At 40.7% G+C, this 16,023-nt stretch overlaps 1 protein-coding gene across 1 annotated transcript in view; it reads right to left on the bottom strand.

The window, feature by feature from the left end:
• cux2 (cut like homeobox 2) overlaps positions 1–16,023 on the bottom strand; it is an 87,191-nt gene that overhangs the window by 24,323 nt on the left and 46,845 nt on the right. Inside the window, exon 4 of the mRNA XM_011479562.3 lies at positions 2,560–2,638. Coding sequence (XP_011477864.1) covers positions 2,560–2,638 — 79 coding nt within the window. The remainder of the gene's footprint in view (positions 1–2,559; positions 2,639–16,023) is intronic.

The following is a 16,023-nucleotide window of genomic DNA, read 5'->3' as shown; positions in this document are numbered from 1 at the left end:
ATTCTGATGCATCCACTTACAGAGAAATGGATCCATGAACTTCTTTAACATTCTCGTTCGAGCTGGCAAATCATGACCGGGTAGCTCCAATATCGCTCGCCATTTTTGTTGCACCGGTAATATTAGGTTGGGGTTGTCAGGCGCTAGAGGAAGAGAGTGTGAACAGAAGGATATTGGGAAGCAAGGGTGGGCTGTCTGTGGTCCCGCCCACAACTCAGTGGCGAATTTCTAATGAAGTACTGCCACTCTGCAGAAACTAGGTCCTAGAAAATGACACAGGTTTTTTTAATTTAGTTATAAATCATTGTTAATTATAATAATGGGGACGCTTTAAAAATAGATCAAAAGACGATTGGAGTGGGTCTTTAAGGATGAAACTAATTAATAAGGCCAGATGTTCACAATATTTAAAAACAAAAGGTCACTGTTTAGCTAATGGCAGAGTCTGTTCCCTCCTTCTTCTTCCTGCTCTGATCTGATTGGACCCCCGGCCTTTGCAAGAGAATACGCACATCGGAGGAGAGGCACTTCAAAACGAAATAATAGTTGGGGGAAATAAATGCCTTGCCGTGAATAGTAATAACTGCATTAAGATTAACGAGCGTGGCATGCGAAGAATAATTGCATCTGTCAAAAAATTAAAATTACATGAGCTGTGGCGTTTGTTGGGGGAAAGGTGGGAAAGCTCACTGTTGGCTTTGAGGGGCAAAGAGAAATGAAGTGGGGCCACAGCCAAATGACTGTCCTCCAGTGTACCTGGAGTCATCCATTCTGGGGAGGAAGAGGAGGGCACGACAGGGGGCGATGCAGAGACAGAGGGGTGGGGGGGGGGGGGTGACCTTGGACACTAGCAGCTAGGTGTACAGTGACAAAAAGGCACAGGTTACAGTGAGCTCTCTTCGCTCTGATTTTGGCTCCAAACATGCAGGAGAAGCTGCGGGTGCGTGGCGACAGCTAGCCTTCATCTCAACAGGATTAATGCACTTGCCAAAAGTCGTGTCCTCACATTTAAGCAGATTATCGTAGCAGATGATGAATGGAAATCATCTTTTTGTTCAGAATTGAAGCTTTTGTAGCACCTTGAAGATCCTAAACTGCTATGGAGGCTTCAAACTGGTTTGCACAACAAACAATCATGTTTTGTTAATAGATAAACCATATAAAGCCACCTTTTAATTACTTATGACACTATTAAATCCATGTTTGTTATAATGAGTAAAGATTTGATGGTGTTTAGAATTACAGCCAACTCTCTGACCTTTACGGCAAATGAAAACAATTCGCTTCCCATTGTGTGAGTGGTAGTGACAAAGAGAAACTGTCTAGTCCTTTCACATGTGTAAGGTCACACGGAGGTGGGTGTCTGACTGGGCCGAGTTACCTGATGTCCCCTGATGCATTACTTTTTTTTTTACACAGACGAGTGTAAAAAATGTTTTGTCTGTTTTGCATTTCAAAAACAAACTACTGATTACAGGGATGACGAAAACTTCAAATATCAGTGGTCTTGGTCTTTATTTTAAAGTTCTTACTGTTCAAGGTAAAGTAACATTAAGATGACTCTACTCATTCCTTTGGAAAAAAAACTGAGAAAAAAATATATAGCCCCTAAAATGTTTCGATGCTGGAGTTAAGGTCTTGATATTAAAGGAGTAGGTCAGAAAATCAAACTGAATACGTCTTCAAAGAACAGTTTTTTTTCCTATCAGGGAAATAGCTTCATTGAAAGTGAGTGTCTGCATGTGTGTTTGTGTGTGTGTGCGCGGGGGCATAAATATCAAGGACTTCAAGGAAAAATGGAGACCTTTAAAAGTCAGTTGTCGCCGACGCAATTTCTCAGACGCCGACTTTTATCTTGTATTCATTGAATCTGTAAACAGCATTCTCTACTCCTGCCACAAGTGTTTCTCTGATCTAGACTGAGATTGGGCTGCGTTTTATTGCCATCTCTTGCAACAAGCAGCAATGCGGCACATGTGAACTGGCAATGAAATAACGACCAAGCAAACATAATCTTTTCCTTCATCCTAACCCTCTGTCTTTTCCTCTCTTCCCCTTTCTCCCCCTATGGCCTTATCAGGACTGCGTTCCATCCAAAGCCAGACTTCAGTTGGGATTTTAATTGGCCCTCTGCAATCAACAGCAAAGCTTCTCAAGCATGTGTTCGCTTTTCAGCCATGCAACATTCAAGGACCAATGCTGCGTTTTGAAGTGGCCTCACACAGAGTTTGGAAACCACTCAGAGAGTAGAGACTTTGAAAATAGATAAGAGCTAGAGCGTATATGCTTTAATGTTTCCTCTATCTATGTAACGTTGCACTATATCGCACTATATCACTACATCCAGAGCAAGAAGATTATTTTTTAGTTTGTGTGACTCCATACAGCACAACCATGACATAACTGTGAGCATGCTGACATCTCATCGTCAATGATCAAATATCATGCTGTTTGGTTTGTATGGTCCCTCTAGAAGAATAATACCAATCATATGTAAATCAGAAACCAAATGGTATTGTTTATGAGGATGCAAAGCTCTGGTCTTGGCAGGAGACTCACCTGGAGCCTCGATAAGCTGTTTGTAGACTCCCAGGAATGCAGACTCTGCCTCCTTACTGCGCTTGTTCAGAGCAACCACCTGCAGGGGAAAACAGGCTATTAGAGAAAACAAGGACTGACATAAAACCTTGCATGCAGTAGCATGCATGAGGCTTGGTACCTTTAATCAACATCAGGTATAAATTAGGGCTTCGCAACATGAGTAAAACTTGCAATCCGCAATATTTGTGATCAATAATGTGATATAAATTGCGATACGTGAACAAAAGCGAAATAAAAAACAACCAAAACATAATTTCCATTTGAATGCAACAATCTAATTTAGATAAAAAACAACATAAGTTATAACACACCAAAGACCAAATATCTACCTTTCTGGTAGTACTGGACAACATATGGGCAACAATTCAGAACAATGTAGGTAGTGTGCGTTTGGGTTTTTTTGAAAACGTAATAGTTTCTCTGTATATGCATCCTTCCTCAGTGAATGTTTTACAATGAAGGAGAGGTTAACCAACATGTTTACTTTGCAAGATTTTAATGTGTGCTGACATGTTACTATGTTTCCTGTTGTACTGAAGGTTTGCGGAAGACACTTCCTTGCAAGCTTGCTTATATGTTATAATGTAGTTTGGTGAAGTTCTCACCATACCAAGGGGTCTTCCTCACTTTCTGTGACCATGGACAGCAAGTAGCTATTAATCTCAGCTTCTACAGTTTGTGAAAGATGCTTACCAGATAAGGTAGTGGGGCTGTCTTGAAAAAACTGCCCAGTGACTTCTTTGCCTTCTTCATGGGAGCACCGGGCATAAAGGTAACCATTTATCACAGTTTATGCAGGTGTCCTCTCGGATCGCAAAAGACTGATATCACAATAACGATAAATTTTTAAATTAAATTATTTTTGCAGGCCTAATTTAAACTGATCTGCAAAATACACGACGTTGGAAACATTTAATGATATTGCATAATGAAATTCTGAAATGACATTTAGGCTCACAAAGAATAACAACAAAAAAAGCTTTCATTAGTTGCTTTGAAGATTGTAACAAAGATAACTAAACATTGTTTTGTGTGCTAAAAGGTTATTTAGAAAATACATTCTGGGGGAAAAAATGTACTCCTCTAATTAAAAAAGTATTTTATATAATTACTTTATTACATGTCCTTATGCCTTTAGCGATAAGACAGATAGAAAATGTTTTTTCCTTGTATTTCCCAGTTGCAAGATCTCACAATAAGAGCCCCATTTCAACAGTCAAACACGAGTGATGTGATGATTGTCTGGGCACATTTTACTTTTTCCATTCAAACTTTAGCATTCTTTAACAAAATCAATTTTGACAGATAGAATGGCCAACAAATCACTCGTAGAAAACATTGTTTCACAAAAGCACATTTGAAAGTGTTGAACTTATTTTAGAGAATTTAGAAACTAAGACTGTACTGTAAAGAGAAGGAAGCTCAAAGTCTCTTTGTTTCCAAACACTTAGTATTTCCACCGCTGTACAAACATTCTCCTTGTTCACGTGTCAAGCTGTTGCATGTTGTGAGGTGACATTTGGCCCTCTAAAGTGTAGGTGCTGGTGTGTGTGCTGACGCTTGCCAGTGGCCTCCATCACCGGCAGCACTCGGCACCTGCTATCCTCCGCTCGGCGGGTGATGCAAACCAATTAACGATTCATTAGGAGGGACAAAAAAAGCAAATTAAGCACCACCTGGCCCCATGGAGAGGACACCTGCACTAGTAGGTATGTAGGTTACCTTGCAAAGACTGAACGTCGGTCTGCTCCTGCAAAGAGGGATCCTCAGCAGCTTCCTCTGCATGTGCTCAGCTTTACAAGGACTAAATCAGATCAGCCTTCTCCAAAGAATTGAGATTGTCATGTATTGTTTATGTCATTGCTGTCACTGTTGATTACAACTACTGTCAAATCAGTTAAATGGGCCCTACAACAGAGAGCTGAGAGAGCTGTGCTGCTTCTCATCAGTATAGACGCACTCCAAAAACATTTATTTCACACAGGCTGAAAACACTTATAAGGCTGGTGGCAGTGTGTGTTGGGGCTGTTTAGTGGCGTTATAAATAAGGTGCGTGGAAAACAGCAAGAGACAGAGAGCCTTTGATTTACTGGAAATGGTTGGCGTGTTCCCCAGGGAAACATAACGACAGCATCATGTTTAAAGAAATATCATAAAGATCAAGCAAATCTCCCCCATCACTCCCACTTGGAGCAGCTCAGAGGAGTTCATGGAAAATGGAAAAGGCCAGAGTCCAATCAATACAGATGCAATAGTCTGCAGCTCCCTGCCAGCTCTCTGCTACACACTGCTGTTGTTTCACTCTGTCCTCAATTTAACATCAGACTCCCCTCCACCCAAGTACCTTCATCTGGTCCCCACCACCTTTTCCATTGAAGATGAAAATGTGTGAGGTGGGTCGGCATCATAAACGCATGTTGCTGCAAGTGCCTCACCAAGCTGAGTTAAAGCTAAGGTGGATTTTATTCCAACTTATGAATCTATTTTTTTTTAGCTTTACTGTTCATAACAAGCAAAGAGAAATACAATGGAGAAGAATGTTAGCATATAAACGACCAAAAGCACTGCTGAGCACCTTTAGTGATCAGCTTTTACTGACTCTTAGCTAATCTTCACTTTGAGATCCTTCAAAAGCAACTACTTCCTGTTTCATATATGTGCAGGACATCCTGGTTCTTTATCATCTTTTAACGAGTGAACATGAAGATTACCTCCACAATCACATCATTAACCTGCCTACAGACGCAGGCAGAGACATCAATCACACCCCTGTATGATGTCTTCCTACATTAGTGCCAGCCCTGCCTATAGATACCCTCCAACCAGCCCCTGATATCTTCAAAGCCCTTTGAAGTGTTGCAAACAGGACGGGCTGATGGCAGAGTCATCTTCATGTACGTGGTAAGTTGCTATCGGTGACGCAGATGGGAGTTCGGAGCAACAGGTCACACACTAGTGGCAGATAGGACTGTTGTGCCTGAAGTCACAGATATGTAGCTTGAGGGAGGACTTTCAGCGCAAAATGTCATCGCCTTTTGAGCTGCACTACACAACTGTGGCTCTAGCCCCCCCCCCCAAAACACTCTTTGTTTTCACCTGTGTTGTGATAAAGGATACAGCTATCAAGGGAACAGGCTTTGTCGCAGGGTGATTTTACAAGCAAGAGTAAAGCCCAGGGCACAGTATAAAGACAGCAACAAAGGAAACCTGTTAACCCTCCTCCATGAGTCGTCATGCAGAAACAGAGTGGGCAGAGCACAGCCTCTGGGACAAGGCTGCTGGGAAATACTTACTGATATGCCTTAGAGAATACTTGCAATACCCAGCCCCAAGTGTGCATATGTATAACATATTTTCCAAGCTATAGGGTGCACTTAGAAGTCTTAATTTTTTTCAAAAAATGACAGTGCGCTTTAAGAAGAAGTGTCTTATATATAGATTAATTCTGATGTTGAAGCAGTTTTGAGAGAACACGGCGCTCTGTCAAAATGTTTGTTTGGGACACTGACATAGCTAAAGTCCAGTGGTATCGGTTTGTGTTTTTTACGTGACTAACAATGTTGAGAGTTTGTGTAGTCATAGTAAAGTTTGATTTAGCATTATCAATTTGTTTTTTTATGTGTTGCAAACAAGGTTGGAAGTTACAGGTATTGTGCATTAGCTAACAGGCCTGACATGTAGCCTGTTCCAAAAAGTGCTAGAGCAGTTAATAAAGTCTGATTGACTGAGGGACTCATTGCTAAATCTTGTCTCACTTAATGCGCCTTGTAGTTCAGAGCGAATATGAAATGAGTTTGAAAATATATACATTGACTGTGTGGCTTATAACCTGTTGTGCCCTGTGGTGCAGAATATACAGTACACTGTATGTTTTAGAGCAAATTCAGGTACTCAGTGAAGGAAAAATATGGAGGTGAAGGCAAAATCTGAATGAAGGCGAAAGATCAGCGTTAAGGGGCAACGGATCAACAGAGAAAGGAGAGACAACTGAAAGAGAGGCTCCCATAAAGAGCACAGTTAGCAATTATGCAGTCATCAATTACAATTATCACAACTGGTGATTATGCAATTAGCACTCTAAATCATCGTTTTTCCTCTCTGCCTTGCCAGTTTGCCACCCATTGTGATTTGGTTGTTTTAGGATGGGTTGTGTTGACGCAGGTGATTAGGAAGTGCGACAATAACGGGGGGTTCTGGGCAAGTGTCAAGGTTCTTTCTGCACCTAGTGTGTCTGTGCAAATAAATGTGTGTACCCGATTGTGTTTGTGTCTAGGCCTGTGTTTGCATACGCGGCGGTTTAATTCCACCTTTTTACTGCATGCACGTGTGTACGTTTGTGCGAGCATGTGCGTAGTGTTTATGGACCTGCTGTTCCCATCTCAAGGTGAACGTGGTCTGTGTGGTGGGTGGTTTGCGGACAGCAAATGTATGGTTCCACAGTCCCTGAGGCCTCTAAATTACCTGTCATCTCTCCCATGATGCAAAGGTCAGTGCACAATCATAGGGAGTCCCTCTTACTGTGCTGCTCACTGAGCGGCAGTCCAGCCCACAGGCTGACAGGATGTCACAACAACCCCAGTCCCGCTCCATGCTTATTAGAACAAAACAGAGAAAAAGCCCACCACCACAGCAACACTTGTCAAAGGACCAACTGGAGGAAGCCACCAACTGCCTGAATCAGCCCTTAGAAATAAAAAATAAAAATGTTCACTGCTCCTTCAAGCTAAGACGCACAGCTGCTTGATGCTAACATATGGAAATCTCTAAATTTTTGCATTTATGGCTTTAAAAAAATCACATATTAGCCATAGCAGCCAGCATTTCTGCAGCTGTCTTGTTTTATTTTCTTTTTAATTTTTGTGTGTGTAGGTTTACAGGAAAGGCGGGAGCAGAGATGAGATGCTGAGGAGTGACTGATGAGTGGGAGGAGGTGAGGGGCAGAGGTAAACACTATTGCAATAGAATAGATGGTTAGAAACCCATGTGCACCCACACACACACTTGAACTCAGAGGCATGTAAGCACACACACACAGCAAATCATTTGTGTGCACACGTAGTTTACAATGCACACATTTTATGTTTGAGGGCAGATTTAATCACAGTGACAGCCATCTTGGAGTCATGGTGGCAGCATGGCGGTGGCTACAGCGGCCGTCTCTGGATGCCTGGTGAGATGAGCAGTCAGAGCTCTGACACACATCTCGTCGCTGCGTCAATTCCAATCAGTGGTGCCTGTCAGTCAACGCACTGTGCTCACAACAGACGAACGCCACCACCGCTCAGCCTCTGCAGAGCTGCCGTCTCAGCCAAACAAATGGCCAAAGCTGACCACACCAATATTCTTTAAAACCAGTTTTCTGCTCTTTGTGCGACTAAGTCCTGTAAGGATGCAGTGACAAATTAAATGTGAAAATACATCATAAGTCACAGCGGCCTGATAGCTTGGAGCACATAAAAAGGGCTCCCCTGGATTTGTATTTCAACCCTTCAATGACACAAGACAGAAGCAGCTCCACCACTGAAAAAAGGAGGCTTTTGTGGTTTTTTTAACCACAACTTTATTTCTTTTTTCGACACTGCTGCTAACATTTTCCTGGGTAACATCAAGAGGGAACACTTCACTTCCTTCTTAAGGCTATATTAAAAGGAATAGTCAAGGTGACACAGGCAACTCCATCCCCATTCACCGCAATGTAAAAAATCAAATTACAGAAATACAAATCCTTTAAACAATTACACAGGGGGGAAATCTATACAAACCTCAATATATTTTATGTTTGAGATCAAAACAGGTCCTTTTACTAACAGTTCACCACCGTCAGCCGGTTAGGTTGATATTTCAGACAAATCATGCATTTTGTGGTAGAAGCACAACATTTTCCATGGTTGTATCTTAGGATCCCCACTTTCAGAAAGGCACATCTGCCAAGAGAAAAATAAATAATGGCTGCCATACACTCAATTGCTAAAAAAATATTCAGTCTATTTGCCCCAGTCAAAGCAATATGGGGTGTTCATGCACAAAAAGCTAGATTTAAACTTGATGGATACCTATGGGCTACGGTACTATTACATGTATATGAAATATATATTATATATATTTTAAAATCTTGGATTTTATCGTGGCTAGTGTGCTTTTCTGAGGTACATCAATGAAAATGCTTGTACCACAAAATGCAATGAGGAAAACTTGCGATTTGCAATATTCAAGATCAATATTGCAATGACGATATAACTTGCGATACCAGAACAAAAGCGAAACAAAAAACAACCAAAACCTGATTTCCATTTGAGTGCAACAATTGTATTTAAATAAAACTCAACATAACTTATGTTATACTGTAAGTTATCTCAATGGGACGCAGGTAAGAACTTGTATGTTCGGGAAAGACACCAAAGAACAATTATCTACCTTTCTGGTAGTACTGGACAACATATGGGCAACAATTCAGACTAATGTAAGTAGTGTGCGTTTGGGCTATTTAGAAAACGTAATAGTTTCTCTGTATATGCATATGTGCAAACATTTAAGGTAACCATTTACGGCAGTTTACGCTGTTTTTTGCAGTTTGCGTATTACTCAAGCTGATATGGCAATGTTGATACATTTTTGGTGTATTTTTGGTGTAATGTTCAGTCAAGATGGGGACCACCATGCAGATTGAATCAGATAAAAATTCTTTGACCTAGTGAAAAACTGAATCATAATCAGCCCAATACAAACCAGTGGGTGACATCAAACACCTAAATTTCTTCTTATAAAGTTTTTGTCATCTTGTTTAATCTCTAAGCACCAAAATATTTACAATATGAATATTTTTTGCCCGCAATATCAAAAAATGTACATATTTAGGAAAAGCAACAACCACCACTGAAAATGTAAACACTTTGAGTTTGATAGGATAAATGATCTCAATATTTTTGTAAGGCATGAAATAGTCCAAGTAAAACCACATTAGATCACATCTTTTTGTATAAATTAGTGTCTGATTTTCAATAAAAACCACTGTTGTAAAGACACCATTAATTGACACTATTGTTTGGCCTTAACCGAGGTGTTCACATGACATAATTTTATATATGTTAAAAAAAAAAACAGATGACAATGACCTAAAAGCAGAAGAGAGCAGAACGAGGTGCATCTGGCGTAATCCCCAAGGACATGGCACGTGAAGCCGTATGATCAACATCATGACACAACATTAAACCCAGATCAAAGGGCCTGCTGTCTGCGGCAGGCAGCAGGTGCCTTCCGGGTACTCTTCTCCATCAACAGGCAGCAGAACCACAGCGTTTCCAGCCCTCTTGACAACATTCAAAAGCATCGTTCTCTACACCAGCATCTCAAAGTCACAGCAAAGTCAAAGTCAGAAGACAAACGGGGTGAAGAAAACAAATCTTTTCTGACTGTCTTTGTACTTCAAAAGAAAAGGAGTTGTCACTTTCTTTGAGCTCGTTCCTTTAAATGTTTCGAGCAATGAATGACCTAAACCTTGATGATAGCTGAAAATATATCTATCATGGCATGACGGGGGGCGTGAGGGCATTCTGAGGATAAGATAAAAAGAGATAAAGCACTGAAAGGGAGGGCTGCAAAAGGTAGTAATGAGTGCACCTGGACCAGATTTAATACAGAGAGAACTGTTCAGAGGACAGCAGAAGAACAGGTAAGCGGCTAATTATAAAAATGAGGTGGCCCCATTATCATAGGGTTGTAGTGCCCGAGTGAACAAAGCTTCAACAGATGGGGTGTCAGGAGAAACAGAGTCCATGCAAAAACCAAAGCCTTGGAGTGGAAGGAGCGGACTGGCTGCTGTTAGAACATTCCTGGCAAAGGGGAGGCACAGCTGCATGTCTCGCCCTCAGACACATGTTGACAATGTTTCTCTAGCCCTGCCTACACCAGTCAAGGTGAGACAGCGTGACACGAGGGGGGATGAGGGAGAGGGAGTGTAAAAAGGCAGAGAGCACTCCTTCATGATGGATAGCGCTCTCAATTCACCACTGTTCTCTCTTCCTCGTAGAAGGCTGGTGACTTTCCAGTGAGGCAATTATCATTGCGGAATGCATAATAGCCTAATTAATTACAGGTGTCAGTGCTGCCTTTGTTTCAGCATGGAAGAACATCATGCCAAAGCCACACTGGCTAAAGAGAACAGTGCTGATGAACGAGTCTCGCTGAGGTGTGTGGCTGATGGAGGAATCTAAGCTGTGAAGATGACTTTAAGTCTGCCAAACACTCCCGCTGCTTACAGAAGATGGATTAGAAACACACGGTGCTCAAATTAGATCTATTATTTGCCGAATAACTCTGCTTTTGTTAATGAGATTGCCAGGGGAAAAGATTTCTGGTAGGTTTTGAATAGGACGTCACTGCAGGTAGTTTGGAAGAGACCAGCACAACACTGGTGGCAACAAGGCTGCCAATCACACACTGTGTCGTTTGCTTATTCTGTTTTTTTTATTTTCATTTTGATCCATTTAAGCAAGAAAGTTTGCTGGCAACCAAGAGTGTAATGATTAATTGACTTAATCGATTAATATTCCAACCATCCAACCAGATTGATCTGTTTGAGGCAAGTTGTTAATCAAATCAACCTATACCATTATAAAATCAATAATATTGATCCTGGAATATACCATTTGGATTAAGGCACGGTAGGTTTATTTTTTTGAAACATGAAAAGGAGCAAGTGGATCACAGCAAACAACACACATGTAATGGCAGCAAAAACGGATCAGTCCATCATTACATTCCAATGTGTGGAAACACTGAATTTAAAAAAAAAATGTGACCATACAATGTTCTAGACTTCCCTTAATTGTGATGTGGAAAAACAACAGTGGGCTAAACTTTAGGAAACTAAAATATGAATGGATTTGACATTAACTTTTGTTTACTTGTTTTTTTTGTACACATATTTAATTTATATTTTCAAGAAATGCAAGGAATCTGGGAAACTTCGCCTGCACTGTTCAGTACCCTGGTATTTATCTATGACTCAGACTGGTTGAAGTTTTGGCTAAAGATGTCCTGGGTCCTTTTCAGGTCAGTGAATCAGATCAGATCGGATTGTTCAAAATGAACTAGTATGAATCGCATCGGCAACCTCAAATTATGACAAGAAATCAAATCATTGTTAAAATGAATTGTTACACCCCTATTGGCAGCCAAATGTCAGACATAAAAGAGGAAAAAAAGAGGTGAGTGATGGGATGTCCAGTGAAAACAGATGGCAGATTTTTTGCTGTTTTTCTAATCAGTTTCGCACACTTGCACATGGGTAGAGGAATTAATAGGGCGTTGCATTGCTTCGTGCATGGGTTTGTGCTGGATGCATGTCTTCTTGTGGGAGGTCGTAGCGGTGGGCTGCTAATCCCTTCACGCCCCCAGCAGTGGGGGCTCATTGTAGAGCACGCTGGATCTAATAGGAGCGGGCGCCGCAGTTGTATGCAGCTCTTTCTGCTGCCACCCTGAGAAGGGTTTTACATAATTAATGAGTGTTGATGTTTCCCAGGTAGTCGCCCGGCAAATTCACTCCTGGCTCGGCTGCCACCGTCGTTGGTTCCACAGAGAATGAGCAACACCAGAACAGACAGCTTACATTACAGGCATAAATAAGGCAATTTTGTACAGTGTCTTCTGACATCACTGCGAGAGCGGTTCAGGGCCAACGATTTGACTCGCTTCAGGAAAAACGCTCAAAGAGAGAGAGAGAGCTTTTCTATGTCTGGAAGTCCTCAGAGAATTTGAGCTTGATGCGAGTATAACTGCTTTCTTTAGTGTCTTTATAATTCTGTGCACTGTTAGATGAAGAGACGGCTTTCAAGATAACAGGCGGCGTCTCCTGACGGATGATCATTCGCATCTGCATGAATCGGTCTAATCTGAATGTCGATCTCAATACACGTCAGCCTTCTGGTCGGGGCTTGCCTGCTCCAGACCATTGAACGTCTGCTGGGGTCTCGGGGCTTGTGTACTCATCGCTGGGAGGCAGTCCACATTTATACAAGAGCATGTTAAATTAAACATTTAAACACGACACCAAGGGGAGACTATTTTTTACTACTCTCAGCCCACTACTCATTATTAATTTGTAATAACCTTTAAGGCTTTTTAATATCATACATATTTTACAGAGAGATATCACTCCCAGGCAGACCGGAGTGGGCCTGTCGATGACAAATCACCAGACTGCCACCAAAATGTGCATTTGTCTGCTATTATTAGGAGCAGGTAGGGCTTAGAGGGGATCTTTAGGGGCATCATTTATGAAACGGTATGTGCATGGGGGCATAGTAATGCCTTAGCATGCAGAACACCAAAACAGGGGCTAAAGAAAAAAGGACATTTTTAAGACGTACACATTAAAGTAAAATCTTTTGGGTTCAAACGGTGCATTTGAACAGTCTTGACGGAAAGGGATAAATGCCTTTCTGTGACCAGGCACCATTCTTGCCCCTGTGGGGCCCTCTGTGCCTGCTGGATGCCAGCCGGCAGCTCATATACTTTGGTGCCAACATGCCACTAAAGGCTGTAAAACAAATGAGCTCGGTTTGGTTAATGTACGCTGATTGACCTCTGCTGCCAGGCATTTGATGTCATGATTGTAATGACCAGCTTTCTGCCTGATCACTCATATACAATGTGACAGGCGTGAGGTGGCATTTCAGTTTGAAAAAATGAGGGGTAATTAGATGAGATGCTTGTAGCTGCCGCCCCAATACTGTTTTCAAATGCATATTCTGGCAATGCATCAAAGCATTTAAGATCTATATTAGTTTGAGATTAAAAAAAAAAAATGTGTGTATTTTGGTCAAAACATAAATTCTAGCCACATAAATATATAAAAATTAGACTGCTTCTTTTCTTTTTTATACTTGTTTGATGTCTGACATTATTGTACAACTAAAAGAATACAGTTGGGCTTAAAATAAAGTAAAAAAGGTTAGATTTTACTTTCCCTTTTACAGCATTTGACAGTTTCTGTAACACTTTTTTGTGAGCCTTCTGGGGGATTTGTTGCTGTTCTTGTGTCAGTTTAAGATGCTTCAGCATCTTCTGCCTCCTTGTGTAATCCAAGACTGATTCCATGATGCTGAGATTAGAGTTTTGTGGAGGCCCGTTAATTTGCTGTAAGATACCTACTCTTGCTGAACATAAAGATCCCTGTGATACCAGCTCTAAAGTCCTTGTCTTGCAGAAGAATGAGCATGGTGGCAAACAGATGCAGTATTGACAGAACACCTAAAATGCCTAAACCATTACAGAATTCTTGTTATTTAAGAGCATTTTTGTACAAAAACAAGTCTTTTGAGTCCCACTCGAATCATTTTTTGACTATTTTGAAAGCGTTCCCAGTGGTCTTTTAATTATAATTATGTTGTTTCTAACCAAAATTAAAAAACGAAGTTTAATAGTAAGCCCATCTCTTCCCATCATCCATCGGCTTGCACACTCTCCTTATAGCTTACAGTCCTTCACATCCCCAGCCTAACATTAGAGGTGCAACAAAAACGGCAAGCAATATTGGAGCTAATCAGCCGTACAGTTTTGAGCCAGATTCCAGCTCAGACGAGGAAAATGAAGACGTACATGGATCAATTTGTCTACAAGTGGACACATCAGAATGGAGTGGAGCAGGGAGCTTGTGTATTGCTGTAGTAGCTTGTATGTCCAATTACAAGTTTTTTCTAATTCTTTTTTTATATCTGCTCCTGATTCACAATGATTTGAACAAAAAATAACTACTCAGAAACACAATTTTGAGCTGAATTTTCAATCATTAGAAAAATCCCACAAGAACATGTTCGAAAACTTGATTTTCCTTGGAGTGGGTCTTTAACAAGCTTTGTATCTACTACTTTATAGTGTCGCCTGAGTTTAGTATTTGCCCACTGGATATTGAGTCTTACATAATCTTTCATATGCACCATGTGCAGGACAATTCAGTAAGGGTTATAAATAAAGAAACCTGACGCATGGCTGCAGCCACTGTGATTTGGGCAAGTTCTCACATGGGATGTCATAGTTCTGCAGTGCTAGCCCAAAATGCTATTTCTGGCTCAGCCTCATTAGATTAGAACATCCAGGATGAGAGGGGCGGAAATGTATTTTATGTCCTTATAGAGATATAAAATTCATTTTGCAGACGTAGGTGAGTGCACACGAGTTCTTGAATGTGACGGCTTTTGGTGTAGGAAACTATACATTATTACACACAAGCCTGTGATTTTGTCTTGGTGTCAGCGCATGACTGTGCATTCCTGCGGAGGCCCTCTAACACCACAGCAGCTGGCTAATTTAGTTAGCTGGCTGTCCTTCAGGTGAGTGGACGGAGATGCAATAAAACAATCCCATCACTGAATCTCACAACACCCTCTACCGTCCTTCACATGCTTTGCTGAGGCACTGCATACACGCCACCACTCAGACTTTTTAGATCTACATGCCTGAGTGTGACGTTTGTTTTTTATATTTTTTAATAAAAAGGTTAAAAAAAATGTTTTCCCCCCCCATACTTTTGCTGACCTACAACAAACTTAGTTTAACTACATTGTCAAGGTTAAGGAGGAACATTTGACTACAATTAATGCATATTTTTTTTAATAAACAAATGCAGACAAAGCCCCTTCTGTCCATGAATGCAGCACATTGGGTAAGCTAGTGAGGCAACAACATATCACACTACTCTGCTTGAAACAGCACACAGTCTGTTTAATATGCATTTGTCAATCATCCTAAAAAAAAAAGGAAGAGAGTGTTCCTTTTCAAAATAAAAGCGTAACGTCTTCTTACCTGTCAACCTAAAAGCATTTTCATCTTCATGAAACTGATGCCTTTGGGAAAAAAACAACAATTTAAAGTAAAACAAAAGTATTGACATTGGATTTGTTGGATATTACTGTAGATTTGCCTAAAATTTAATCTTAATTTACAAAAAGTGTTTTCAATAGACTTTTGGTAAGATTTTTTTGTCTGCTGTGATTTCCCTTTTTTGTGTTTTCTTTGATAGAAAAAAATTGAATAAAGGGCATGATTGTTAGAACAATTTTCTATTTAGGAGCAATCAGAGTCACTCAAGGCTGCATTTACGGTCTCCTTATTATAACCATTAGCTACAATAGAAGATCTGTTGGCAGCAGCTTATAACTATCAAAGTATCTGGAGGTCAAGATCCACGGGGAAACAATCTATACTAGGGGTGTAATGATTAATCGACTTAATTGATAAATTGGGTTATATTACTATCGATCTGTCTAGGGGGAAATTTTTAATCGAATCAAATCGAAACGACTTTATACCATTATAAAATCATTTAAAAAATGAAATAAACTGGTTATAATTGATCTTTAAAAATAACCTTTGGATTGAGACATGGTAGGTTTATTTTACTTTAACATAAACATGACCAAGTTC

Source organism: Oryzias latipes, chromosome 9, assembly GCF_002234675.1.
Source record: "Oryzias latipes chromosome 9, ASM223467v1".
In the NCBI taxonomy this organism is placed as follows: Eukaryota; Metazoa; Chordata; class Actinopteri; order Beloniformes; family Adrianichthyidae; genus Oryzias; species Oryzias latipes.
This window is presented reverse-complemented; position numbering and strand designations above follow the sequence as displayed.